The sequence below is a fragment of the Myotis brandtii genome, unplaced genomic scaffold, assembly GCF_000412655.1.
Source record: "Myotis brandtii unplaced genomic scaffold, ASM41265v1 scaffold112, whole genome shotgun sequence".
Lineage (NCBI taxonomy): Eukaryota > Metazoa > Chordata > Mammalia > Chiroptera > Vespertilionidae > Myotis > Myotis brandtii.
In genome coordinates this window covers 301,945-325,185 of record NW_005353838.1, presented here as the reverse complement: position 1 = coordinate 325,185, position 23,241 = coordinate 301,945, and the positions used below count along the sequence as shown (strand labels likewise).

At 35.9% G+C, this 23,241-nt stretch overlaps 1 protein-coding gene across 4 annotated transcripts in view; it reads right to left on the bottom strand.

Moving 5' to 3' along the window:
• CSRNP3 (cysteine-serine-rich nuclear protein 3) overlaps nt 1–23,241 on the bottom strand; it is a 195,230-nt gene that overhangs the window by 56,992 nt on the left and 114,997 nt on the right. For all 4 annotated transcript variants that reach the window (XM_014545378.1, XM_014545382.1, XM_014545388.1 and 1 more), the window contains one exon: nt 10,458–10,628. In XM_014545378.1, coding sequence (XP_014400864.1) covers nt 10,458–10,628 — 171 coding nt within the window. The remainder of the gene's footprint in view (nt 1–10,457; nt 10,629–23,241) is intronic.

Below are 23,241 nucleotides of genomic sequence, written 5' to 3'. Positions count from 1 at the left end.
TTTCTTTTTTCTTTTTTTTATTCTGGGCCAGCTTTAGCTCTGAGGCTCCAGCTCTTAGGCCTCCGCTGCTGAAAGTAGGTATCTGGTTTGTTTCGGTTCGAAACAATGTATAACTCCAGCTCTGACTCCAGCTCTGAGATCCCAGCTCGCTGAAAGCTGGTTTCTGGTTTTATTTTTAGCTTCTATGTTTGTTACAATGTTCAAACTGCAGGCTCAGAGGCCTGCAAGGCAGGCAGGGAACGTTGGTTTCCTCCATCACTGAAGGAAGCAAGCCTCATGTTAGTTTCAAGCTGCCTGGCTGCCGGCGGCCATCTTGGCTGTCAGTTAATTTGCATATCTCCCTGATTAGCCAATGGGAAGGGTAGCGGTCGTACGCCAATTACCATGTTTCTCTTTTATTAGTGTAGATTCTCACGTTTTCCAAATGAAGAAACAGTTTGAATGATGTAACCATGGTCAGAGCTACTTAGAACTAAAACTAGATTGAGGATCTCTGGCTCCTCGATTGGGACTTTTGCTGTTATTATAAACTTAAGGGATTTGCAGTAGAGCCCCATTCTCAGAAATTTAGCTGATGCACTTGGGAAAGAAAAATCATAGCAAATCTTAATTTTTTTTTCCCCCGATGGCTCCTAAACACAGGCAACTACTTCACCGATGATCCACTGGAGAAACAATATTCTATTCTAACACCACTGGGGGAAACGGTTATGTGGGACTTGCTGTATGTTGTATTTTATAAGCACAAGAAGCAATTTCCATTGCTGATTTTCCTAAATGTCATTGTGCAGCCTTGAGCCTAATGCTAGGAAGATATGTCTCCCTACATTTTAGGAATTAGGTAATAAATCTGTGTGAAAGGTTTTATACGTAGCAGAGTAGCTCCCTCCCTGCAATGTATTGAAAGTCAGCCCTCGACACAAGGGTTTGTAATATTTCTTCTTTTTTATATACAAATAAAATAAATAAAAAAAGGAAAGAGAAAAAAAAGAAAAACAAAAGAAAGAAATTTGTGTGAAAGGAGTTGAGGAAAACATTTGACAATGTTGGTTGGCTATCACTGTGGACAAGATGAAGGCTCTGAATGACTATATTAAATTTTGTTCTACTTAATGACTAAAATTGGCCTGAGAGTTTCTAATGTGCTATGGCCCTCTGCTGCCTTTCTCTATTAGGAATACAGTGGTATACAAAACAGACACAGAAACATGAACAAATATACTATAAAATAGCTGTAAACTGTGGTATGTATTATGAAAGAAAAGAATGGGGTGGGCGTGGTGGAGGGACACATAGACTTTTATCCCAAGTGCAAGGTATGTGAAACTTTTTAAAAATTATAAAACATTTCAAACCTCCAGATAAAACATGCACTTACTACCCATACTTAATGGATACTAATATTCTGCCATATTCACTTCTTATTGCTCCTTTAAAAATATATATAAAAGTGAGAAAGTACAGCTAAAGCATGCACCACCCATTCTTAACACCCTATCTCTAGAGATACCAGTCCTCACATTTGAATAAGAAAATGATGTGATCCATGAACTCCTGCATAGGGAAGAGCCTGTGACTCCCGAGAGAGGAAGCAGAGAGAACAGCTGCAGGCTCCTGTACCGTGCAGGGGAGATGAAAGTTATATGTGATTGGGTGATACAAAGCAAATGGAGAGAGGTAGACAGACTCGAGACATATTTATATAACACATGACTGTGGGAGAAAAAACAAACACATAAGAAGACCAAAAGCACTTAAAAAAAAAATCTAAGCAGGTTGAAATAGATAAATCTAGTAAGTTCCCTTTTATAAGGTCCTGATCATGAATTTAAACAAAACCAAATGACAACTACATGAACTATACTTACATAATGTTAGTGATCTGACTTGGTAATGCCTTTTTCCCTAGCTGATTCAAAGGATGGTGAAGGTGAAAGCAACCTGGATTGCCTTAAGTGCGTTATACAGCTACTGCATAAAGAGTGCACAGCATCCAATTAAACAGTGATGCTTCTGCCTGGGAAAGCTATATATACAAGCAAATGAAACCTGAAAGGAACATGTTCAGAATACATAATTACAGTGGGGCCCTATTTAAAACACAGTTCAGCATTACATGTATTGAAATATAATAATCAATAAACGAGGATTCTGATATATCACAATCATAAATTACAAAGTTAGCTTGTAAATTGGTATTTATTTCCACTAATGTTCATGCCATTATAAAGTCCTACACTAAATGTGTCTTTTTTTCACTTAGATCATTTAGATGTACTAAACAAAGGACAATCCTCTACATAGCTAAGTGTTATATGTCAGGTATTTAATAGTAATTGAACAACACCAGTTTAAGTACTGAGAAGAACATGAGCTTAAGCTCTATAAATCTCCAAAAAGATAAGGTATGTATGCAAATAACAATGTAAAACAGAATACAGTAATCATTGGAGAATGCTAAAGTATTATTAGGCTGTGAGTTTCTATAGGAACTGGATCATGTCTCATCTTATATAATAAAAACCTAATATGCTAAGTGTCCAGTTGACTGGTCAGCCATTCAACTAATCAAAGCGTAATATGCTAATGATATGCTAAGGCCACTCAACAGCTCACTATGACTTGCACTGGCCACCAGGGGCAGACACTCTGACCAGTAGGTTAGCTTGCTGCTGGGGTCCGGCCTATTGGGACTAGGCGAGAGGGGGGTGGAGCCCTCCCGCAGCCCCTCCCCGACCCGATCATGCACCAGTGGGGTCCCTCGGCCTGGCCTGCACCCTCTCACAATCCGGGACCCCTCAGGGGATGTCGGAGAGCCGGTTTCATTTTCTCCAAAACTTCTTTAAGTTTTCAGGTATTTTGAATAAAAAAGAAATACGGAGTGAAGAATTTGGGAGAAAAATGGTTAAGAGTCTGGCCTTGCATATATGCATAACCCATGGACACAGACAATAATGCGGTGAAGGCCTGGAGAGGGGGAGAGAGCAGGATGGAGGGGAGTCAGTGAGGGAAAAGTGGGGACATCTGTAATACTTCCAACAATAAAGATAAATAAATAAAATAATAATTCTGAGAAGGAAAAATAAACCAAGCTAATGAAGTTAAAACAAAACAACAACATACAAGAGTCTGGCCTTCAGATAAAATTAACAAAACAAAACAAAAATACCTGAAATAATGGAGCAAATGGTGAAGGGTAGAAAAAGATGTAAAGACAAGAAGTGGGTGCTATGTTTGGGAAAACAAGAGGAGGAGGTAAAAAATAAAAGTGCATACGGGGAGGAAGAAAGTGGAAGAGAAAGGGGTATGGCTTGAGTTTGGAATTTGACATTTTGGAGTTGTAGAACTCTTCTAGTTTATGAAAATATTCTGGATAAGGCTGTGGACATTGGCAGCTGAGTGAAGTGGTGGTCAAGGACATGAATGGAATAGGTAGAGGTGATCAAGGAAGTATGAGACTGATGGTCCAATGAGCCATGACATGGTTGCTGACATCATGATTTTGTGGGGAATACTAAGATGGAAGGAGATAGAAAACTATCACCAAATTATTTGAATGTTGGTGAAATACCAGGGGATTCTGAGAAAATGGCAAAGAGGGTGAGTAGAATGAGAGACTTGGTAAATATTTCATGGGGCAAGAAATACTTGATATGAACCTTGCAGTACATATAAAAGTTCACAGTCAGAGAGATTGGGAGGCAGAGGAGAAGACTTTTAAGCCTGAAGGATGGTCTGAGTAACGTCAGGGGAGGCAGGAATGGTTAACTTGCTGATTCATCATTACTGGATCTCTCGCATGAAATGATCTGAAACAATTACATGGTTCCAGTCAATGGGCTTTGCAGTATTTTCTAAAAGGACCACCAGCTCATATCTATCTCCCTTCATTCATAATTATCTGAACTCCCTAACTCCCTTATCTCCAGGAAAGCAAACAACACCTAATGATTCAACTGGTCCATGTCTGGTGTTTATATATGTGACCTGGTGTAATAGATCTCCAACTGGTTCCATCTGATCTGACAAGGCCTGGCTAATTGGGTTCTTTTCAACATAAGGGGCTGCAGAAAGTCTAATTTCTTAATTTAATAGTAGCTTTTCAGAGGTGTCTTAAACTTGCTTATCTTTCCCTATTTGGACATGGCTCTAACTTAAGATGGTATTTGATCCTTGTTCTGAGAATTATACTTTCACAGAGTAGAAAGGAGCTTTGGAAGGTCATGTGGTCCCACCTCCTCTCAATCAAAGACTTTCCCTAAAAATACTGTGCTCAGTTTCAGCCTGAACACTCCTCACATATTGAAAAATCACTAATTCAAGGGTAGATCGCTACATTTGTCTTTGCTGTAGTAAATTCTTAAATTAATACCACAATGCTGGGTAGACATGATCTGTTACTGTTATCGCCAAGTTGTATTTACTATTTGTAGTTTATCATTTTGAACTGTCTGAAAACACCTACACTGAGCCTGTAACAGATACACTATATTTGTTGAAACCAAATCTAAATCTTCAAGGCATCTTAACTGCTCAGTAGAGAAGAGATATATTTCAGTCATACTTCCAGTACAGTATAGTTTCACGTCAAAATCTGTTTTCTATTGATTATTTATTTCCAAATCCATTATGAAATGTGTAACCAGAGGAAGACTCTGACTTGGGTGCACATGGTAGCATATTTATGCTCAGCGTATTTAGAGAGAAAAGAGAAGAAAGGAAGCAGGGAGAGAGGGAGTGAGGTAAAATAGGTTATAATCTCAGCCCTTGGGTATATTATAAATACAGCTGAATGTTAATTCCTACTTTTATAAAATGAGTACAATATTGTCCCCTAATTCACAACAATTTTGGATATCAAATGAGCTCAATATAATAAAAGTGTTTATAAATTAGGTTAATTCCTACTTTTATAAAATGAGTACAATATTGTCTCCTAATTCACAACAATTTTTGGATATCAAATGAGCTCAAGATAATAAAAGTGTTTATAAATTAAAAAATCTTATCCCTTTGTAAGACATCCATACTTGCTTTTAGGTGCAATTTAGAATATCTGTCCTTTTACTTCTTGATATTGTCACTTCCTAAATACTATACATTTATTTGTAGAAGCACTCCATTTCAGGAAAAATAATGTGTTCCTCTGGAAGGATGTTTCATCACACAGCTTCTCATTATTTGTGTGAAGTGCCAAGAACCTCGAGAAGACAGGAGAAAAATCAGTACTCTCTAGCTTCTCTGTAGCTCTCCTTTTGACAGTGCTCAAGTACAGGCTGACTGGCTATAGCTCCACAGGGATTTGATGAAGCAAAGCGTTCCACAGCAATACAGAATCCAGCCGCTTCTGTCTCAAGGGAAGTATAAGATACGACCTTGGTTGATCGCTCTTAGGTATGCTGGTTGTCTGGCAAATCTCAGAAATCCAAGGAAAAAGGCATAAACCTTTATTGGTTTGTATTTTGTAGCTTTCATTATCATAATGTGATGTGCTGCAAATTGAATATCTTTACAGAAAGCTTAGAACAGCATGGCATTTCCTACTAAGATAGCCTACTGACATGTTCCAAATAATCTTATCAATTTCTGTATCTGTGATGATAACAAAATGTCATTATGCAATATGTTAGTGCTTATAAAGCACTAAGTACATAGGATATTTTAAACCTGAAAGATGAGTTCATGATGAGTGAGATTTAAATAACCATATTTTTAATACTCTCAATGTGTAAGTAAATTTGATTTCTTCATGCTACACACATTTCACAGCCATCAAAAATCCTTCTTTCCTTTAAGATCATCATTTTATTTCTGAAAGTAGGGAAATATATTAAAGAAAGAGGATTCCTTAATAATAACACTTCCAAAAGTGTATGTTCATAGATTTATATATAGATAAGACCACTGCAGGTAAGTACACATTTTACCTAGATGGAAAAATAAATGAAACATTTTCTAAAAATATGTGCAAAAATCGTTGCTCTAGCAAATAATCTGAATAGATTTCTAGAAACAAAAACCCTTTTAACTGCTCTTCTCACATTGGTTAGTTAACATGCTTAGATCTTTTTTTAAAATATATTTTTATTGATTTCAGAGAGGAAGGGAGAGGGAGAGAGATATAGAAACATCAATGATGAGAGAGAATCATTGATCAGACACCTCCTGCACACCCGACACTGGGGATTGAGCCTGCAACCTGGGCATGTGTCCTGACTAGGAATCGAACCGTGAACTTCCACTTCTTAGGTCCATGCTTAACCATTGAGCAACGCTGGCCAGTCCATGCTTAGATCTTTTATACAGTAAATATTCTAGGTAGATTTTTTTATATTTTCATTCTTAGCAGACTATTAAATAAAAATCACATTCTTAATTAAATCAGTCATTTAATTATCTTTAAAAATCATGAAAAATCTCTGTTGGATTTTATTTAATACAAAGTTAAATCAGCAAAGGTGGAGGTGGAGGTGGAAGAGGTTATAGGGGTCTAAATGGTGATGGGAAAAAAGAAAAGAAAGCAAACAAAAACAAAGCTAAATCAGCAGTTTAGTAAGCTCACTGATAATAAATAATGAGCTCAAACATTTCAAAAACTTTTTGGACATCTTAAAGTATATCTATTTTCTTCAATGGAAAAGATAATTTCTGCTGGCCATAACACAAAAGTCTTTATTAGTTACATGATTACATGCAGTAATCATAAAGTACTGCATGATTGAGCTGATCATGACATTTCAATCTGCTATTTGCATATGTACACAATCTAAACTAATTTTAGTTTAAACTTAAAACTTATTTGCTGTGGGATGCACAGAATAGTAACAAATAAAAATTAATAAATAAGAAAATTAATCCATAATTCTAATACTTTAACAAATCAAATCAATTTCAGTTTTTAGGGCATCTTAGCATTCTTTGTTCTTACGCATACATAGACTTTTTCTGACAGTATAGGTAAGTTTTGGTTTTTAAATAGTCATAAAGTTTTCATAAATATAATGAAAATAAATAAATTATATATGTTACCATAACTTAATGTATCACTTCCCCACTCTTAGATGCTACCTTTTTCATCCCCACCTTCAACCCATGATTTTTGGTACTACCATCAAGTACCAACATTTTCATTTATGAGTCTTTCCCCTTTATTTGTGATGTTTCCTCCTTCAGATAAATTAGTTTAAATATAGACTTACAGACATGAATATTTTGGCTTTTATATTTCCAAGTGCTTTCTAAATTTCACTACCACCAATAGCAACAATATATGTACCTATGATTTGCACTGCTACCTTCACCAGCACTTAAGTATTAGTATTTTTCATTGAATAAAGGAGCACTAATTTCATAGAGATGAAATTTCCATGATTATTGAGTTGTATTGATTTTACAGAGAGGAAGGGAGAGTGAGAGAGAGAAACACTGATCAGTTGCCTCCAGAACGTGCCCTGACCGGGAATCAAACTTGCAATCTTTCAGTGTATGGGACGGCACTCCAACCAACTGAGTCACATGGCCAGGGCTCATAAGTATTGTTTTAATCTTTATTATTACCATTGTTATAAGATGCTTAAAATATTTTCTAATCATATTTTCCATTATATAGATCAGTGATGGTGAACCTATGACACACGTGTCAGAGGTGACACGCGAACTCATTTTTTTGGTTGATTTTTCTTTGTTAAATGGCATTTAAATATATAAAATAAATATCAAAAATATAAATCTTTGTTTTACTATGGTTGCAAATATCAAAAAATTTCTATATGTGACACAGCACCAGAGTTAAGTTAGGGTTTTTCAAAATGCTGGCACGCCAAGCTCAAAAGGTTCGCCATCACTGATATAGATTATCTTTAGAGTGTGTGTCTTAATATTTATTGAAAAAATGTATTTTTTAAAACTCTATCTAGAAAGTAACTTATATCATATTAACTGCAAATATTTTTTTCCGATATGGATTGTTTTACTTTTAAGCTTTTTTTGTAGTCGATAAGTTTAATATTTTTATATTATTAAATGTGTTAAGTATATTGCAATGTGAGATTTTTCTGTTACTTCAAGGCTCATATAATGATTTACTAAATGTCTGGAAAATATGCACCTTCCTCCATGATATTTTTTTTTTTTAAAGAAAATTTATCTAATTAATCCATCTGGAATGTATTTTGGTATATGTTGTGAGATGTGTATCTAAGTTACTTTATTTTAAAACTCTATTAAATTTATTAAATACTCCTTTCCCTTCCCATTGTTTTATAATGCTCTATTTTTATATATTAAATTCTTTTATATAACATGTTGAGATTTTCCATACTTTCTTAGATCTAGCCAGTATCAAAAAAGTTAAATTATATAATTTTCTCCTATGATTTGATGTCTGGAATGGCTTTTCAACATTTATGGATTCTTTAAAAAAAATATCCCTTTATTCTTATTAGCTTATTTTTCCAAATAGATTTTATCATTCTATCACCTTCTAAGAAAATCCAGTTGAGAATTTTATTGAGATCATACTCTTATATTTATAAATTAATGTGAAAAGCTTTACTTATCATAATAACCAGAAAGGTAACCTCTCTTCACTAATTCAAGCATTCGTTTATAACTCACTAGAGGCCTGATGCATGAAGATTCATGGAAGAATGGGCCTTCCTTCCCCTGGCTGCCAGCACCGCCTTCGCTCCTGCTGGAGCTGCCTTTCTGCCTTCCCACGCTGCACAGAGGCCTGGAGCGGTGCTGAAGGCCTGCGCGATGACGTCAGCATCCCGCCCGCCCCCAGCCACTGGCACCTGCGTATGCAATTTAACCCGCCATCTTTTTTGGGGTTAATTTGCATACTCACTCCTGATTGGCTGGTGGGTGTCACGAAGGTGGGGTCAATTTGCATCTTTCTCTGTTATTAGTGTAGATAATGAATATTTTAAAGATATGTTCAATATTATATAATTAAGGGGCAGAATGGGATAATGAAAAAGTTGAAGACTATGGAGTGGGACAAATATATGTATCTCTAGGTTCAAATCCTGTGTGATTTGGGGCAAGATGTTTAGCTTCTCTGAGCCTCAGATGTATCCTATGTACATTGAAGGGAGTGGTACTACTACGATGGCTATCTAAAGCCATTGGAGCATAGCATATATACGATAAATGTTAGCTATGATTTTTTATTATAGCATGTGTTTAGAATTTGACATTTTACAAAGTTCTTTCATGTGTTTCTATCTCATCTGCTCTGTTGATCTTCACAAAACCGTGTTAATTGATAATGTCATTGTTATTATCACTATTAATATTAAGACAAAATTGGTAAAATTACTTCTTTTGAATCAGAAACATAAGATCATATCCTCATAACATATGTAAATGCATTTAAATCACCTACATCACACAATAACCTTGTCCCTAAATATTTTGAGATTTTTCCCATTATAATAGTTGCAATTGCTCTTTTACTATAATTTCTTTTATTATCATTATTTTTTTCTTTCACTATAATTTTGATTAGTTTTGTTTATTTAAATAAACAATGTTGACTTTAGTATATTTGTTTCATGTTCAACAGTTTTATTGAGTCCCTTATCTCCTTTTAAAAATATGGTTAATTCTTTCGGTTTTCTGGGTTGTCATATTTTCAAAATAATTCTATATTATAGAATCATATTAACATACTCAGCCACTTAATTGAAAAAAAACAACTAAGACTAGTTATCTATCATGATATCATGATATATTACAATCTGCCTGTTAGAAACAAAAATTCTATTTATGAGATTATTTATCTGTTACTAGTAAGTTTCCTTTAGCTTGTAGGTTGTATTACTTTATGAATTTTTCTCATCATTCTTTCAAACCTCATAATACCTTGACTGATAGGAAGACATGATGTTACAGTGTAGAAGAAAAGGAATCAAAGAGAAACCACACTTTATTTTCTTCTTCTTAATGGTTTTTAAATATTATTCTTGGGGATGAGAGAATAAAGGGATGAGTAGGAAAGAGGACTAAACTGCATGTACTTGCACACTTGGGAGATTTTTGCTGTTTTTTTTTTTCTCTTAATGCATAGCTGGCTGAGCTCCTTTTCATCCTAACCTAGACCTTCAATTCCCCAGAATATTGTCAGGTATAGGAGGATAAATTATTTTGTGCCTTTACTTGTCTTTTCCCATCTACTCCCAGAGTAGAGTGCTTCCTTCAAAAAGTAATAATAAAATGTCTTTTTTTTCCATTGAATCAGTTGGTCAACAAAACCAAATAATCCACTGCCAACAGCAACCTAAAGGAATCCACTGTTGCCGCCAACATATTTCATTTTTACTTAAGCATGATTTGTTTTTAGATCAATTATAAAAAAAATGGTAATGAAGGCTAAAAAAAAAATGACCAAGCTGATACAATTATTTTCACTGCAGACCCAGACAATTGGCTTCAGGTAGGGATTCTGTACTCACGGGGGAAATGATTAGAGGTGGATGGATTGACACTGTCCCCACTGTCAGCACTTTCACTGCTGGAAACTTCATCATCAGATTCCCGCACGGAGGAGCAGGGCGAGGAGCCGTCAACTTCTTCAAACTTCCTCTTTAAAATTCCACTCATAGCTGCAGCGCTGTCACATGTACCTGGAACAGGAATGGGAGCAACGAAGCGTTGAAATATGTGACCGCTGGATGTGCAGCCAAGGTCCCTAGAGTCATGTCTAAGTGGCTTTTTATACATGAGCTTTACCTTGGAAAGATCACCAAGCAGGTTTTAAAAAAAAATATCTTCAAATTAACAAAAATGACTTTACATTAAATATGGGCATTTGACCATTTGCTTACCAAAATGTACCATTTTTTTGGACATAGTTCCTCTTATTGGAATACCTCTATTCCCTTTTGTTGGCAAATTAAGAAAATCCACCGGAGTCCATGAAATTCTGTAATGAAAATAAATGCCAGTGTCCCCCAAAGTCTTAAATGATTACTGCTTGTAAAAAATTCATCTGGAAGAAACACAGATAAGTATGCACAAATGCCATGCTCAAGTTTTGAAATGGAAGAACCTAATTAGCTGAGTACAGTGAAGCATATGAAACCAGCGCTAAATTTTAGGTAGTTTCCATTTAAATATTGCAATAAGGTGCAATGTGTCCCCATGATACCTGCTTGCTGAAGCTGTTGCCACTGTTTCAGGAACTATCTAAGGTTGTTTACCTGGGAGATAGCACTAATTGGTGAGGGGTGGGGTGAGGGCATGGTTTCTCTTAAGTCCTTTCTCTAGGATGAATGGGCTTTCCCTTCTTCCTGGGGCTTTCTGCACCTTCCCCATTTACCTTGACGTATGTACAGTCAGCTAAAGGACAGAAAGTTTCCTTGCAGTGAAAGGATATTTTGGAGAAAACCTATGTATAAATTAGCTTAGACGTGTGTACTTGGCTTTACATTGCTAAATTAGATTAACTTATCTGAAAGTGTTATTAAGTCGATCCCATGCATTCTATCTTCCATCCCATTTGTCAGCTCATTTGAATTCTCATTTGAGTTATTGAAGCCATCTCCTTCTCTTGCCAGAGCATAGCCATTAGCCCTTTGATCAGGAGGAAGCAAGACCCTTAAAGCTATTCTGAAGCCCACTTAGTTACATTATCCAGCTATTGCTCTCAGAAATCTCTGAACTTACCCCTCCTCTGCACAGATCACAGAGCAAGCAGCTTACCTAGATCCCCTCAGCTGGGCCAGCTCTTCAACACCTAATTCAGTAGTTTTCTTTCACAGAGGGCTACTTGGATTAGCAGCCTCAGCATCACCCAGGAGGGAGACTGTTAGAATGCAAATTCTCAGGCCCCTCTCCAGCTCATCTGAATCAGAAACTCCCAGGGGGCGGGGCCTAGCACTCTGTGCTTCAGGAAGGCTTCCAGGTGATCTTGATGAGCACTCAAACTGGAGGACCACTTGTCTCATTCTAGTCTGCTCTCCAGCAGCTTCTCCCTGGACTTGTCCTTTCTTGGGTATGTCCACACACCAGCCCTAGAGAGTCACATAACCCAGCACTCAATTCCTAGTCAAAAGGCCATCCGTGATGTGATTTCTAGTGAAATTATTAGACATGTATGAGATGTCTCCTAAGTCTATCACTGATTTCAATGTACTCCACTCACCTACACATGTGTTGAGGAACTGGTATGAATATGTTTGACTCCTTGGGTGGAGTAGGGGATATAAAAGGGAGTAGAATATGTTACTTGCCCATCCACTATGCTGAGCTCCATCGAATTGTGAACACTCCCAAATTCACGTTCTGCAGCCTGTTCTAGTAATCCATGTCTTTTTGCACTTACATTAACAATGGAGAAAACTGATCGCAATAAGACGATATTGCATTGTCCACACTTTTGAGAATAAAATCTTTATTCTTACTCTTATTTTACCACTATTCAGATTAGTATATTATTTTCTCCAGCTAAAAGAGTGTGAAATGAATAAAGTGTTCATGCAAATCTGAGCATGGAAAAGAGAAAGATATTTTAAGTAAGTTCTTAAAATAAAAGTAGGACGGGATATACATTTTAAAATGGTTCACTTCAAACAAGATGCAAAGAAATTCATGAGGGAGAAACTCCAAGACACAAAGTAATACAAGATGAAAACCTATTTTTTAAGTACATTTTTATAATAAAATATTGCAATGGGAACAGTTAAAAACCACATCATTAAGCTTCCCCAGCTTCCTTAGGAAAGGCAGGGTCCTCAAGACACTAAATTGGGCCACAGGGAACCATGTTCCAATATGGTGAGATGAGTACCTTTGTCACTTCCTCAAGAATGAGAGGGGGAATCTTGGGAGGGGTGATAGAATTAAAAGTCATTTCCCCCTTTGTTATTACATTTGGAACCTGCAAGACTTTAAACCATGGAGTTGAAGGTTGGATATAATTTCTATATACATTTTCAGGAGTGAAAAAGCCTAAGCTAGACCCATGTCAAAGAAAAAAAAAAAAGGCACTGCCTGCTTAGAGTAGAATTAGTGCCTAGGCTTAAAATAAAAATGTTAAGTAATTACAGGAGGGCATAACCTTATACCCATGAAATTGGTTAAGTGCTAAATTACTTGTGCAACAACCAAGCATAATATCTATCTGGTTTCACTGCCTTTTAAAAAAATGTGAGTGTAACAAGATGTCATCACAAATTGTGAGGGTCAAATGACCTACTGCTTACCAGTATCTTAACCTTGGTTTAGACCTAATAGTGGAGTGGTTTCCTGCTACATCATCTATACTATCTCACTAGGGAAGAAAAGAATACAAGAATTTAGGCAGAAGATAAAGCTGGGTAGGTATTCATTTATTTTAAATGTGAGCAACTGAAAATCTAAACCCCAATAACGGCCATATTTTACACAGCTACGGTTTTCCAATTCATAAAACACATGCTAGTCAAGGGCATCACCATTTCTCACTTGGACTAGGACAAAAGCCTCCTAATTATTTTTTTCCCCCATCCACTACTGTTTGCTTTCAATGTGTTTTCCAGGTTGCTGGCAGAAAGATAAATTTAACATGCAAATCTGATCATGTCAGTCTGTAGTTTAAAACTCTTAAGTGGCTTTGGATTGCCTTAGGATAAAGTCCGAAATCCTCAAATGGCTTATAAAATCCGTAACAGTCTATTTTGGCTAATCTCTTCATCTTGATTTTGAGCCACTGACCCTGTTGTCAATATTTTAGCTCGAATGATCTCTCAGTTTCTCCACCCTGCCATTTCTCTCTGGCAGCTAGGCCTTTTTCTTGGTTCATTTTAAAAATATTTCCCCATGGCACTCACCACTTTCTAAATCCATGTTATTTATTTATGTGTTTCTGCATAAAAAAACAATGTTTATTCTGTATTATTTTTGTCTTTAGCTAAAATATTTAAGGGCAAAGATCTTTGTTTTCTTTACTAGTGTTCCAGGGGTCACAGCCAATGCTTTATATATAATAGGAGATTAATAAATATGTGTTTGATGAATGAATGAAACCTTTCCATTTCCACAGTTCAATTTCTCTATCAGTGTCTCATTTCTTCACTGGACTGAAAGCTCCATGAAGCAGAAATCATGTTCATCTCATTCACCACTCTCTCCTGACTAACAATATATCTGGGTATATTTGATTGAATGAGAATCAAAATGAGAGATAACATTGACCTCAAAACGTCATATATATTTTTTTTGCTTGCAAGCAACCTAAAAGCCAATTCTAGCTAACTTAAGCACAAAGACATCTGTTGAAAAGATACTAAACTAGTTCATGCAATCTGAGACAGAGCTAAAACCTAAATGCATTCCCTCTGAGGAAATGTAGGAATAAGGACAGCTTCTAGGATTCTGACTAGAAATTCCTTGATCTTTTCTCTAAAGTGCTACTATTACCAAGTTTAAGCCCAACAACTGTTCTCTATGTCTTGCCTTTCAAGTTTAATGTTTCAAGGGGTGAAGAACGTTTTAGCCCACCTTGGGTCAGGTGCCAGGCTTTGATCGTTCAACTACATGACCAGTAGGCAGGGAGCCACCCAATTAGGTAATACCCCAGAGACTCACTCAGAGGCTTCAATAAGTTCAATTGCATTTCAAAGTCACTAGTCTCTCCTTGGCTAACACAGATTTATCTTATTTTTTCATTTATTAATATGGTCCATGATTTCACCACTTGGACAGCTTCCTCTTTTCCTGTGCCCACATGCCCTTTCTATTGTCAAATTTAATTGTCTACTTTATTTTAAAACTCTGTGATCTTGGATATCTGTTGTTGTTGATTAACATATAGACTTATTTCATATTTGTATTAGATGTAACCATTGCTCAGGAGCCTCTCAGCACATTTAATGAAAAGGTAGTAAAAAAGTATAAATGTTTCCAAATCAAGAAGTTAGATAAAAATGGACATTTCAATGCCTTTGGAAGAAGAATGGAAGCTAAACTTTGGGTAGCACTCTTTTGATATCCCAAATATTTCATAGCTTCCATAGGTAACACATTGAGCTCTTACTATCCCATTTATAGTCATCTAATGTTTAATTCTTTTTTCTTCTGACATTTGCCCCTATTTCCTGATGCTTTGCTATGTATTTTAAGAAAGTGACCACAGGAAAAATGCCTTAAGAATATCATGGATCCCTCAATTCTGAGGAGCAAGTCATCTGATTTGCAGAAAAACCACTTTAGGGTTGCCAGACTTAGCAAATAAAAATACGACACCCACACAAATTTGAGTTTGAGGTTAAAAAATACCATTTGGGATATATTTATACTTATTATTTGTTGTTTATCTGAAATTCAGATTTAATTGGGCATCCTGCATTTCATTTGACAACCCTAACTGGTGCTCTTGATTCTTGGTGAGAAAATAGAATGACTATGAAATCAACAAATACAGTTACATAAGAAATGCCACCTACCAACTGACTACCATACAAGAATATTTCTGTCCCTAACCAATCAGATTAAACACAGTAAATAAAACATTTACAATCATTAGGGTAAATCATAAATTTATCAAATAATTTACAAAAAAGGTGACAGGTGGGTGGTGGTTAATAGGTAATGGTCAGGCTTGGCCTATCACTGATGCAGAAAATATATATTTAAAAGGAGGTAATTTTGTCATGGCGAGAATTTCCTTGTATAGTAATGGGGATGTCTTTTTAGGAAGATGCCGTCTCTTCCCGGGCTTGATGAAAAAACAGGTGGTGAGCTGTGAGTTCCCAGGTCATTTTGCCTGGTAGGTCCTTATTCCATGGAGGCTGCCCAACCAGGAGCTTTACCTGCTCCTCTCTCCAGAACAAAGGGAGGCAGGTAGAGCCCTGGGTTCACCTTCATTCTCTTGTATTGCTTCCTTGCTAATTTTGTAGTTAATCAACATGAGAGTGACCTTTAGCTGCAAGGTCATTAACAAAGACTCTTCTGCCTGGTGAGATGGCATGTTAAACAACCTGACATGGGGGTATTTCTTCACGACTTGTCAAAGAACAAAATATTTATTTTGTGTTCTCATCAAATTCTTCCAGCAAATACAAAACGCTAACAAACTATGATAAATTTCTATTCTAACTACTTTGATAAGGTAAGGCTGACTGCTTCAATCACCAAGGGGCTGGGGTGTCACCAAATGCAAATGATGAGATGAAAGGCATTGCCAACAGGTTGATGAAAATACTGGTGTGTGGCTCATCTGTGGTAGCAGGTGGGAAGAGCTTAGCTGGCAAAAGCAAGATTATTTACAATGTCACACTTCATCAACCAGATTATCTACTGGGCCAGGTAGAGGATGAAGAGGACAGTTGCTCAATCAATGGTGTATAGGTTTTATTCCAATATTTAAGAAAGGAGAGCTCAGCTATTTTTATTCTTTGGTATGATATCTTTAGTTATCCAGATGTGTCCCTAAGTATCAGGATACAATTTTACCTAAGTTAGTTTGTATTAAATCCTTTCATCCTTAATTTTTCTAAACCATGATTTTAAGTAATCGGTGATGTTCTCCCCTAATACTGACACTATTACTGACCTTACACTATTATCAAACACTGACTATAAGATGTAGCCCCTACTAAAATAAGATAACCATTATTTAAGAAGTTGGCATTAGATTTTAATGCCTCGAACACTTATGAGTTCACACATTCTCAGAATGCTTATGCATTTCTCTAAACAACAAAAAGATATTTTTTCCACAATACTAGGGCCATTTTTACTAGAACCCATTTGGCAAGAAATTAACATAATTGCCACCAAGAGGATAAAGATTTGGCAATGATTTCACAAAGTAAAATCCCGCAAGGTGTTTCAATGGGGAACCACCAATGTGAAAAATGCTGCTGGTCGCTTGCCAATGTGAGAAGCAAAGCACAAGTTGGCCAAATACACTTCTCTTGTCCAGGTGTCTGCTTAAGCCAAGAACCCTAGGAGCACTCGTACCTAATGAGCATTTTTATTTGAGAAATAATTGTAGGGTTCCCCAATTATGTATGTGTTCCTTGTGCTGGAGTTGCCTGTGACGTTGAGTTAAAGTTCTAAATTACTTTATGTGCTTAGGATTTCATTATTTTGCACCTTGATGATTTATAGTTGGAGAATTTGATGAAAGAAATGAATGTTTTGCCCTTACTGGTTTGGCTCAGTGGATAGAGAGTCAGCCTGCGGTCTGAAGGGTCCCTGGTTCAATTCTGGTCAAGGGCACATGCCCAGGTTGTGGGTTCGATCCCCAGTGTGGATCATGCAGGAGGCAGCCAGTCAATGATTCTCTCTCATCATTGATGTTTCTCTCTCTCCTCCCCTCTCTCCCTCTCCGAAATCAATAAAAATATATTTTAAAAACTGAATGTTTTCTCCAGAAAAAAAGTTCAGAAAAGCACAAATGCATGCCATCTATCCATATCCTCTCAGTTTAGAACCTCTGCTCTGGTGACTTGTACCACTGCCCCAGCTTGGGTGGCTATCCAGAACTTGGAGAAATTATTCATTGTGACCACGTTAGTTCAAAGCATGACAGAAGTTTGGACATCTGTTGCCTCCTGTTCCCTTTACTACCAGGGTTACCCACTTCCTAGGGAAGGCTTCTTTCTGGCTCCCTCAGTTTCTTCTGCCATGTGTGCCAAAGGGCCTTACTGCATCTTATGCAAACATCCCAACCTGTTTAAGGGTTTCTTTCTTCAGTGCTCACTTGGCTGCCCTAAATGCCTTGTCTGTAACTCTGTGGCTTGGTGAAGGCTTGACTAGAATGGTTCTAGGTTGAGTACATTTTCCTCAAAACAGTGTCTGTCTTTCCTAAAACATAGTTTAGGTTCCTCGCTCCATTTATAATAATATAGTCAGCCTTTAGTGAGTACCCATCAGGGCCAGATACTTTGTACCCATTCTCTGTCATCTTTTCCCAAATCCTATAAGGTAGTTTTTACAAAGAAATGGAAGTTTCAGAAATCTAGATAATTTGCCCAAGAGGCCTGACTGACCCAAACTTTCTCCAAAAAATATTCTCTGACCAGCACCACACTGGGTTAAGTGACCCCTCTCCAGTCATAGCACCTGCTTGATGCTTTTAGCAGTACTTCTTACACTGTATCACAACTGCTAATTTCAGTGACATTTTCTCACCCTTTACTGTGAGATTCTTCATGGACTGGCTATGTACTCCAGTGCTTGCTCAGTGAATGAATGGTCATCAATCTGGAATCTAATTTTGGATCAGCTCCTAACGAGCAGCCTAATTTTAAGTAAGAGGAATACCTCTCTTCTTTGTCTACTTATCAAAATATGAGAACAGGTTCTGATGTAATGCAGTCCCAAGTACCTGGAGTAATGATAAAAGCAATGGCCTCCTGGTGCCTCTAATGCCCAACCTTCTTCTCTGACTGTGTACAAATTGCAAAGGCTAAACTAATTTATGCCCTGCTGATATAGGGATGGATGGCTACTCTACTTACTAATGGTAAATGGGTTCTTTATGACTCTTTCTGGCTGGGGGTACCCCAAATTTTCTGTTACGACCTCCCTGGGGATTAATATCCATTAAAAACAGACAGAACTGGTTTTTTTAAAAACGCTACTTAACTCTGAACATTGATCACTAGTTGGTATTTGGCAACATATTGTAATAAAATACATATGGACTGGAGTCCAAAGTCCTTCCCTAAAGTAACTTTCAGGAAGCTCTTTTAATTAGCAAGAGTGGAGAAAGTCAACCGAGAACATAATAAGGCTTTTAAAACTGTTGAAAATTGATCAAGTGCCTGTTGTAAGCCTATTTTCCCCACTCTAACAACAAAAGTACCAATAAAAAATTTATTTTATATGCTTGCTATTAAGACTAAAGAACAGTACTTAGCCTGATTCCTTGGACGACTGGCAAGACTTACCACATTAAGAGAATAAAAGACCACACAGACGTGAAGAATTTAGAATTATTACTGCAGCATTGGAAGATTACACAGTTTTTTTTTCCTCCTTAGCTCTTAAGAAGTTTCACTTCAGTCTTTTATGAAGTTTATGACTGAATAATAAAGTAGACTAGCAAGTGTTATTTAAGAGATATGATATCCTTTTCCTTCGAAAGAATCATCAGAATGGTCTGAAGGGAAAGGAACGTTTGCAAACATTTGTCTTATAAAGTATTCTAAAATGGACATCAGAATAAAATACAGCCAAGCTTTAGGGCCATTCCCGTTTAAGCACTGGGATCCTGCCAAAAATACTGTGCAGAAAATAAAGATTTTAGAATTAGAATAAGTAGAAAACAGTACTTTGGATATTCTTTAAAATAAATCACCACCTTAAGCAAGGTATAGATTTTTTACTACCTAAGGCAGAGGACAATACATAGTTGCCTGACATTGCATTAAGCAGCAATTAGTAAAATAATAAAGAGTAAGATTAGATATCTAGATTTTCAAGTTTCAATGACGGTTCTGCTTGCAAAGATTAAAATGGGTTTACATAGAAATAAGTCACACCAAACTCATATAATCTTTTAAAGGTCAGAAACCCACTACTTAGGGAAGTTTCTCCATTCAAATTGGGTTTCACAAAAGCAAAGAGTCATGACATTCCTCCCCACCAATTTATCCAACTTGTTACCAATGTAAATTAATAAAAAAAACTAAGTATGCTACTATTAAAACAATTTTAACTTAAAAATATATTTTAAAATTCATTTTGAAAATCCTTGGGACCAAATTAATTAATGCAATATTTCTAAACATCATTCTGATATAGAGAAATTTAAAAATAGCAATATATCTATGACATAGAGATTGTTTCATGATTCAGACAAATTAGCACTAAGTCATTAGGTAAAATTATACTCATTATGCTCTATAACAGCATTGGCTCAGCAAACATTTTTTTTGGGCCAGGCTCTCTCTATAATCAAAAAGTCCATAGTCTATGGATGAGACAGGAACTCTAGATAGAGCAGAGATGAATGACTAATGCCTTAATTATACAAAGTCAACATGGAAATAGAAAAATAGTAGAACAAAAGCACAAGGATGAAAAATTTCAAAGCAAGAAAAGATATAAAATAAGAGCTCAGTAAAGTACACTTTACCACGTATGTGAGGAGTCTGTGGACATTGTTCTTCCATTTGAAAAAATTAAAGGCATGTAGGGAGCTACATATAGTTTGAACCTTGGTGACTACATGGTGACTGCCTTCTCTATGTGTCCCATGGAATAGAAGGTATCAGCTACTCAGTACTACCTAAGTAGGACCCCCAATAAACTCCTCTTGTGTTTCTATTTTTGGAAAACATGTCCCTTTCTCATCCATTCAAATCTAAGCTGTTTCATCAAGCTTCTCTAACCCTAGGCTTTAGCGGAACTTGCCTTATCAACACCAGGGGATCAATTCCTATGGTTTAAAAAAATAATAGCTATTGTTTATAATGCTGTTATTATGTGCCAGGCATGCATTATGCCATTTCATTTTCATAAAAATAATCTTTGATATAAACACAATTATCTCCACTTTGCATATGAAAACATTGAGGCTTACAGACTTAAGTACCATGTCCAAGGCCACATGGATTGTTCAGAGGCAAACCATATCTTGGAAGTGACAACAGGTTTACAACTTGAACTTGAACCTAAGTTCCTCACTGCTATCCTATTTAGCCTCTTCATACTTCATTATATAGCGTGAACTCACATACCCAATACATAATAAAAGCACTTACCTATTAAGAAAACACTATACAATATTTTCCTGGATTTTTAGTTGTTCATGAGTTGCCCTAAATTTATACAGTTTTAATGTATTTAACAGTATAACCCAGCTTTGTAAAATGCTATTGGACAAAAGAAGTCCAGAATAAGCAGCTTTTCCCCAATACTTTGGACTAGTCCTCATTCTTACAGAGTAACTTTTGACACTAAGTTCATGGAACCAACATTCCTTCAGATCTTCAAAGTTCTCCAGAATGGATGAGTACACCTACTAGTTAGTGGGTATAATATTAGATGCCTTGTATATCTTCACACAATTGAATTAGTAAATTTTCAAAGCAATAGGGATTGATAACTCAGTGTGATTTGGGGGGGGGGATTTAAAGTGTGTGCACGTGTGTGCATATACACACGTGACTACATGCATTTCTAAATGAATAAGCTTACATGGAGCTGAAGGTTTGTCTAAGTAATAACTCTTCCTAGTTAGCATGGTGGTTAGAGGTGATGAATCTCAAAGCCCCAGGATCTGACAATGAAATAGACCACAACTCCCAAAATTGGTAAGAATAGGTATATGACACCAATGATACATCAATTACTACAAATAAAAATTTGGTCTATATGGGTTGTTTTTTTTTTTTTGGTATACCTGTTAGCAATTCCTCATTTCCCTATTATACAAAATAATGTCAAATTCCTGTTGATGGTTTAATATGACAGATTCTTACTGTAGCAACCAGAACAACTTCTAATTTATGTAGAGTTCAGACATGATTTTTCAAAATTCTGAACATAAGAACTCAGATGCATTTTGTTTAACTTCCATGTTCCTATGCTCAATATACTAATTATGTGTCTGCATCAGGAGTTCAGTGCATAGAAGAAAAATGGAGGGATGTTTATTTCTTTCCCTTTCCCCATTATGCAATTTAGAATTAATGTAAAATGTAGTGCATAAACTTAGTATTTGAGTTGCTCTCAGATAAGGAGAAATTATTAACTGTATTAAACATGAGAAAACAGAGTAAAATTATAAAAAGTATACACCTGGTACATATATAAAACATAAAAAATTATATACAAAAAGCATATACTAGCATCACCACTTGGTGTTAGAGAACAGTTTTATCTTTTGCACTAAGTCAATGTAATGGTGGGAATAATGATTCTTATGCCATGAGGAAAAGCCTAAACTGATTTCCATTTTGTTCAGCAATGCAGAATCATAGGAGAGCAATTAACATTAAAAAAACCTAGACATTAAAATTATACATTTTAGTTATCTGAATAGGTTTATTTAGCACAGATTATTTTCCAACTGCTCTAGACAAAGTAGTATTATAGCATTGCTATGTGTCTAATAATATGGAGTAAAAATAAAAATTTAAAAACAATTTTACACTTTTTTGTGCTTATACTTTTCAATAAAACTGATACAATTCTATGTAAATTCCAGAATAAATGATACAAAAGACAATCAATGTTTTGCCAGGTTAAAATAAATAAATGTGATTGCTTTGAATACTCAATTATCTTGAGCATTTTCTTTTTAATATAAGTAATGTGTCATTCTTTCTATTTCATAGACACCAAAAGTTCAAGAGAAGGACACATATAATGATAGTACAGCTTACAACATACGCTTTCAAGTTTGAGATGACAACAGTTATTTGTAGAGTTTAGACTCTCCTCCATCCTGCTAGACTGGGTACAACATGTTTGCCCTAAACTCTTTTGCAAGCTTACAATATGGTCTCCAGTTTCAAGTGATGAAAGAGATAGACTGGTAATCAGAATGCAGGAAATTAATTTTTGAAAAGTCCTTAATGATTCCTTTGAAGTCTGATATAATACCATTTCTTGGTACACTAACTGCATATGCTTCAATGCTTTGTTTTTACAGCTTTATCTTCCAAATTTGATTTGAAGTGCATTTATACAAATACATTTTATATACATTTAAATATCCAGACCACGAACTTAGTATGTACATGCTGCTGAGATTTGTATGGCAGTATGGCCCCAGAAAATGCAAAAAAGACTTCCCAGTTTTGAGTGAATTTGCATAGAGACATAAATTATCCACAGTAGTCAAAGCCATAAATTTACTGCAGGACATATAAAACTCTCTCCTGGCTCACAGAAGCACAATTCTCTTTATTTAACGTGTGTCTAATAATCATGTTTTCTCTAAGAATATTTGCAGGTCCTCCTTCTTTGTCCACACTGTTTTTATGTCCATATTCAGAATGTGCTAACTGGTAGTGGTTGCATTTACAAAATTAATAATATTGAACTATCTAAATGAATTTCAACTTGGTTCTTTCCTCCTTCCTGTGCTCTGCCTAGAGCACACACGGTGGTTATTATATAAAACCCATGGATGGGCAAGACTTAAGTTAAAAGTAAAATTTAAATTTTTTTTTCCAAATTGTTGAATTAAATATGATTGACCTTTAGCAAAATTTTGATTCTTTGAAAAAATATATATATATGTATACATGCATAGATGGTATATACAAAATATATTATATATAATGTAATACA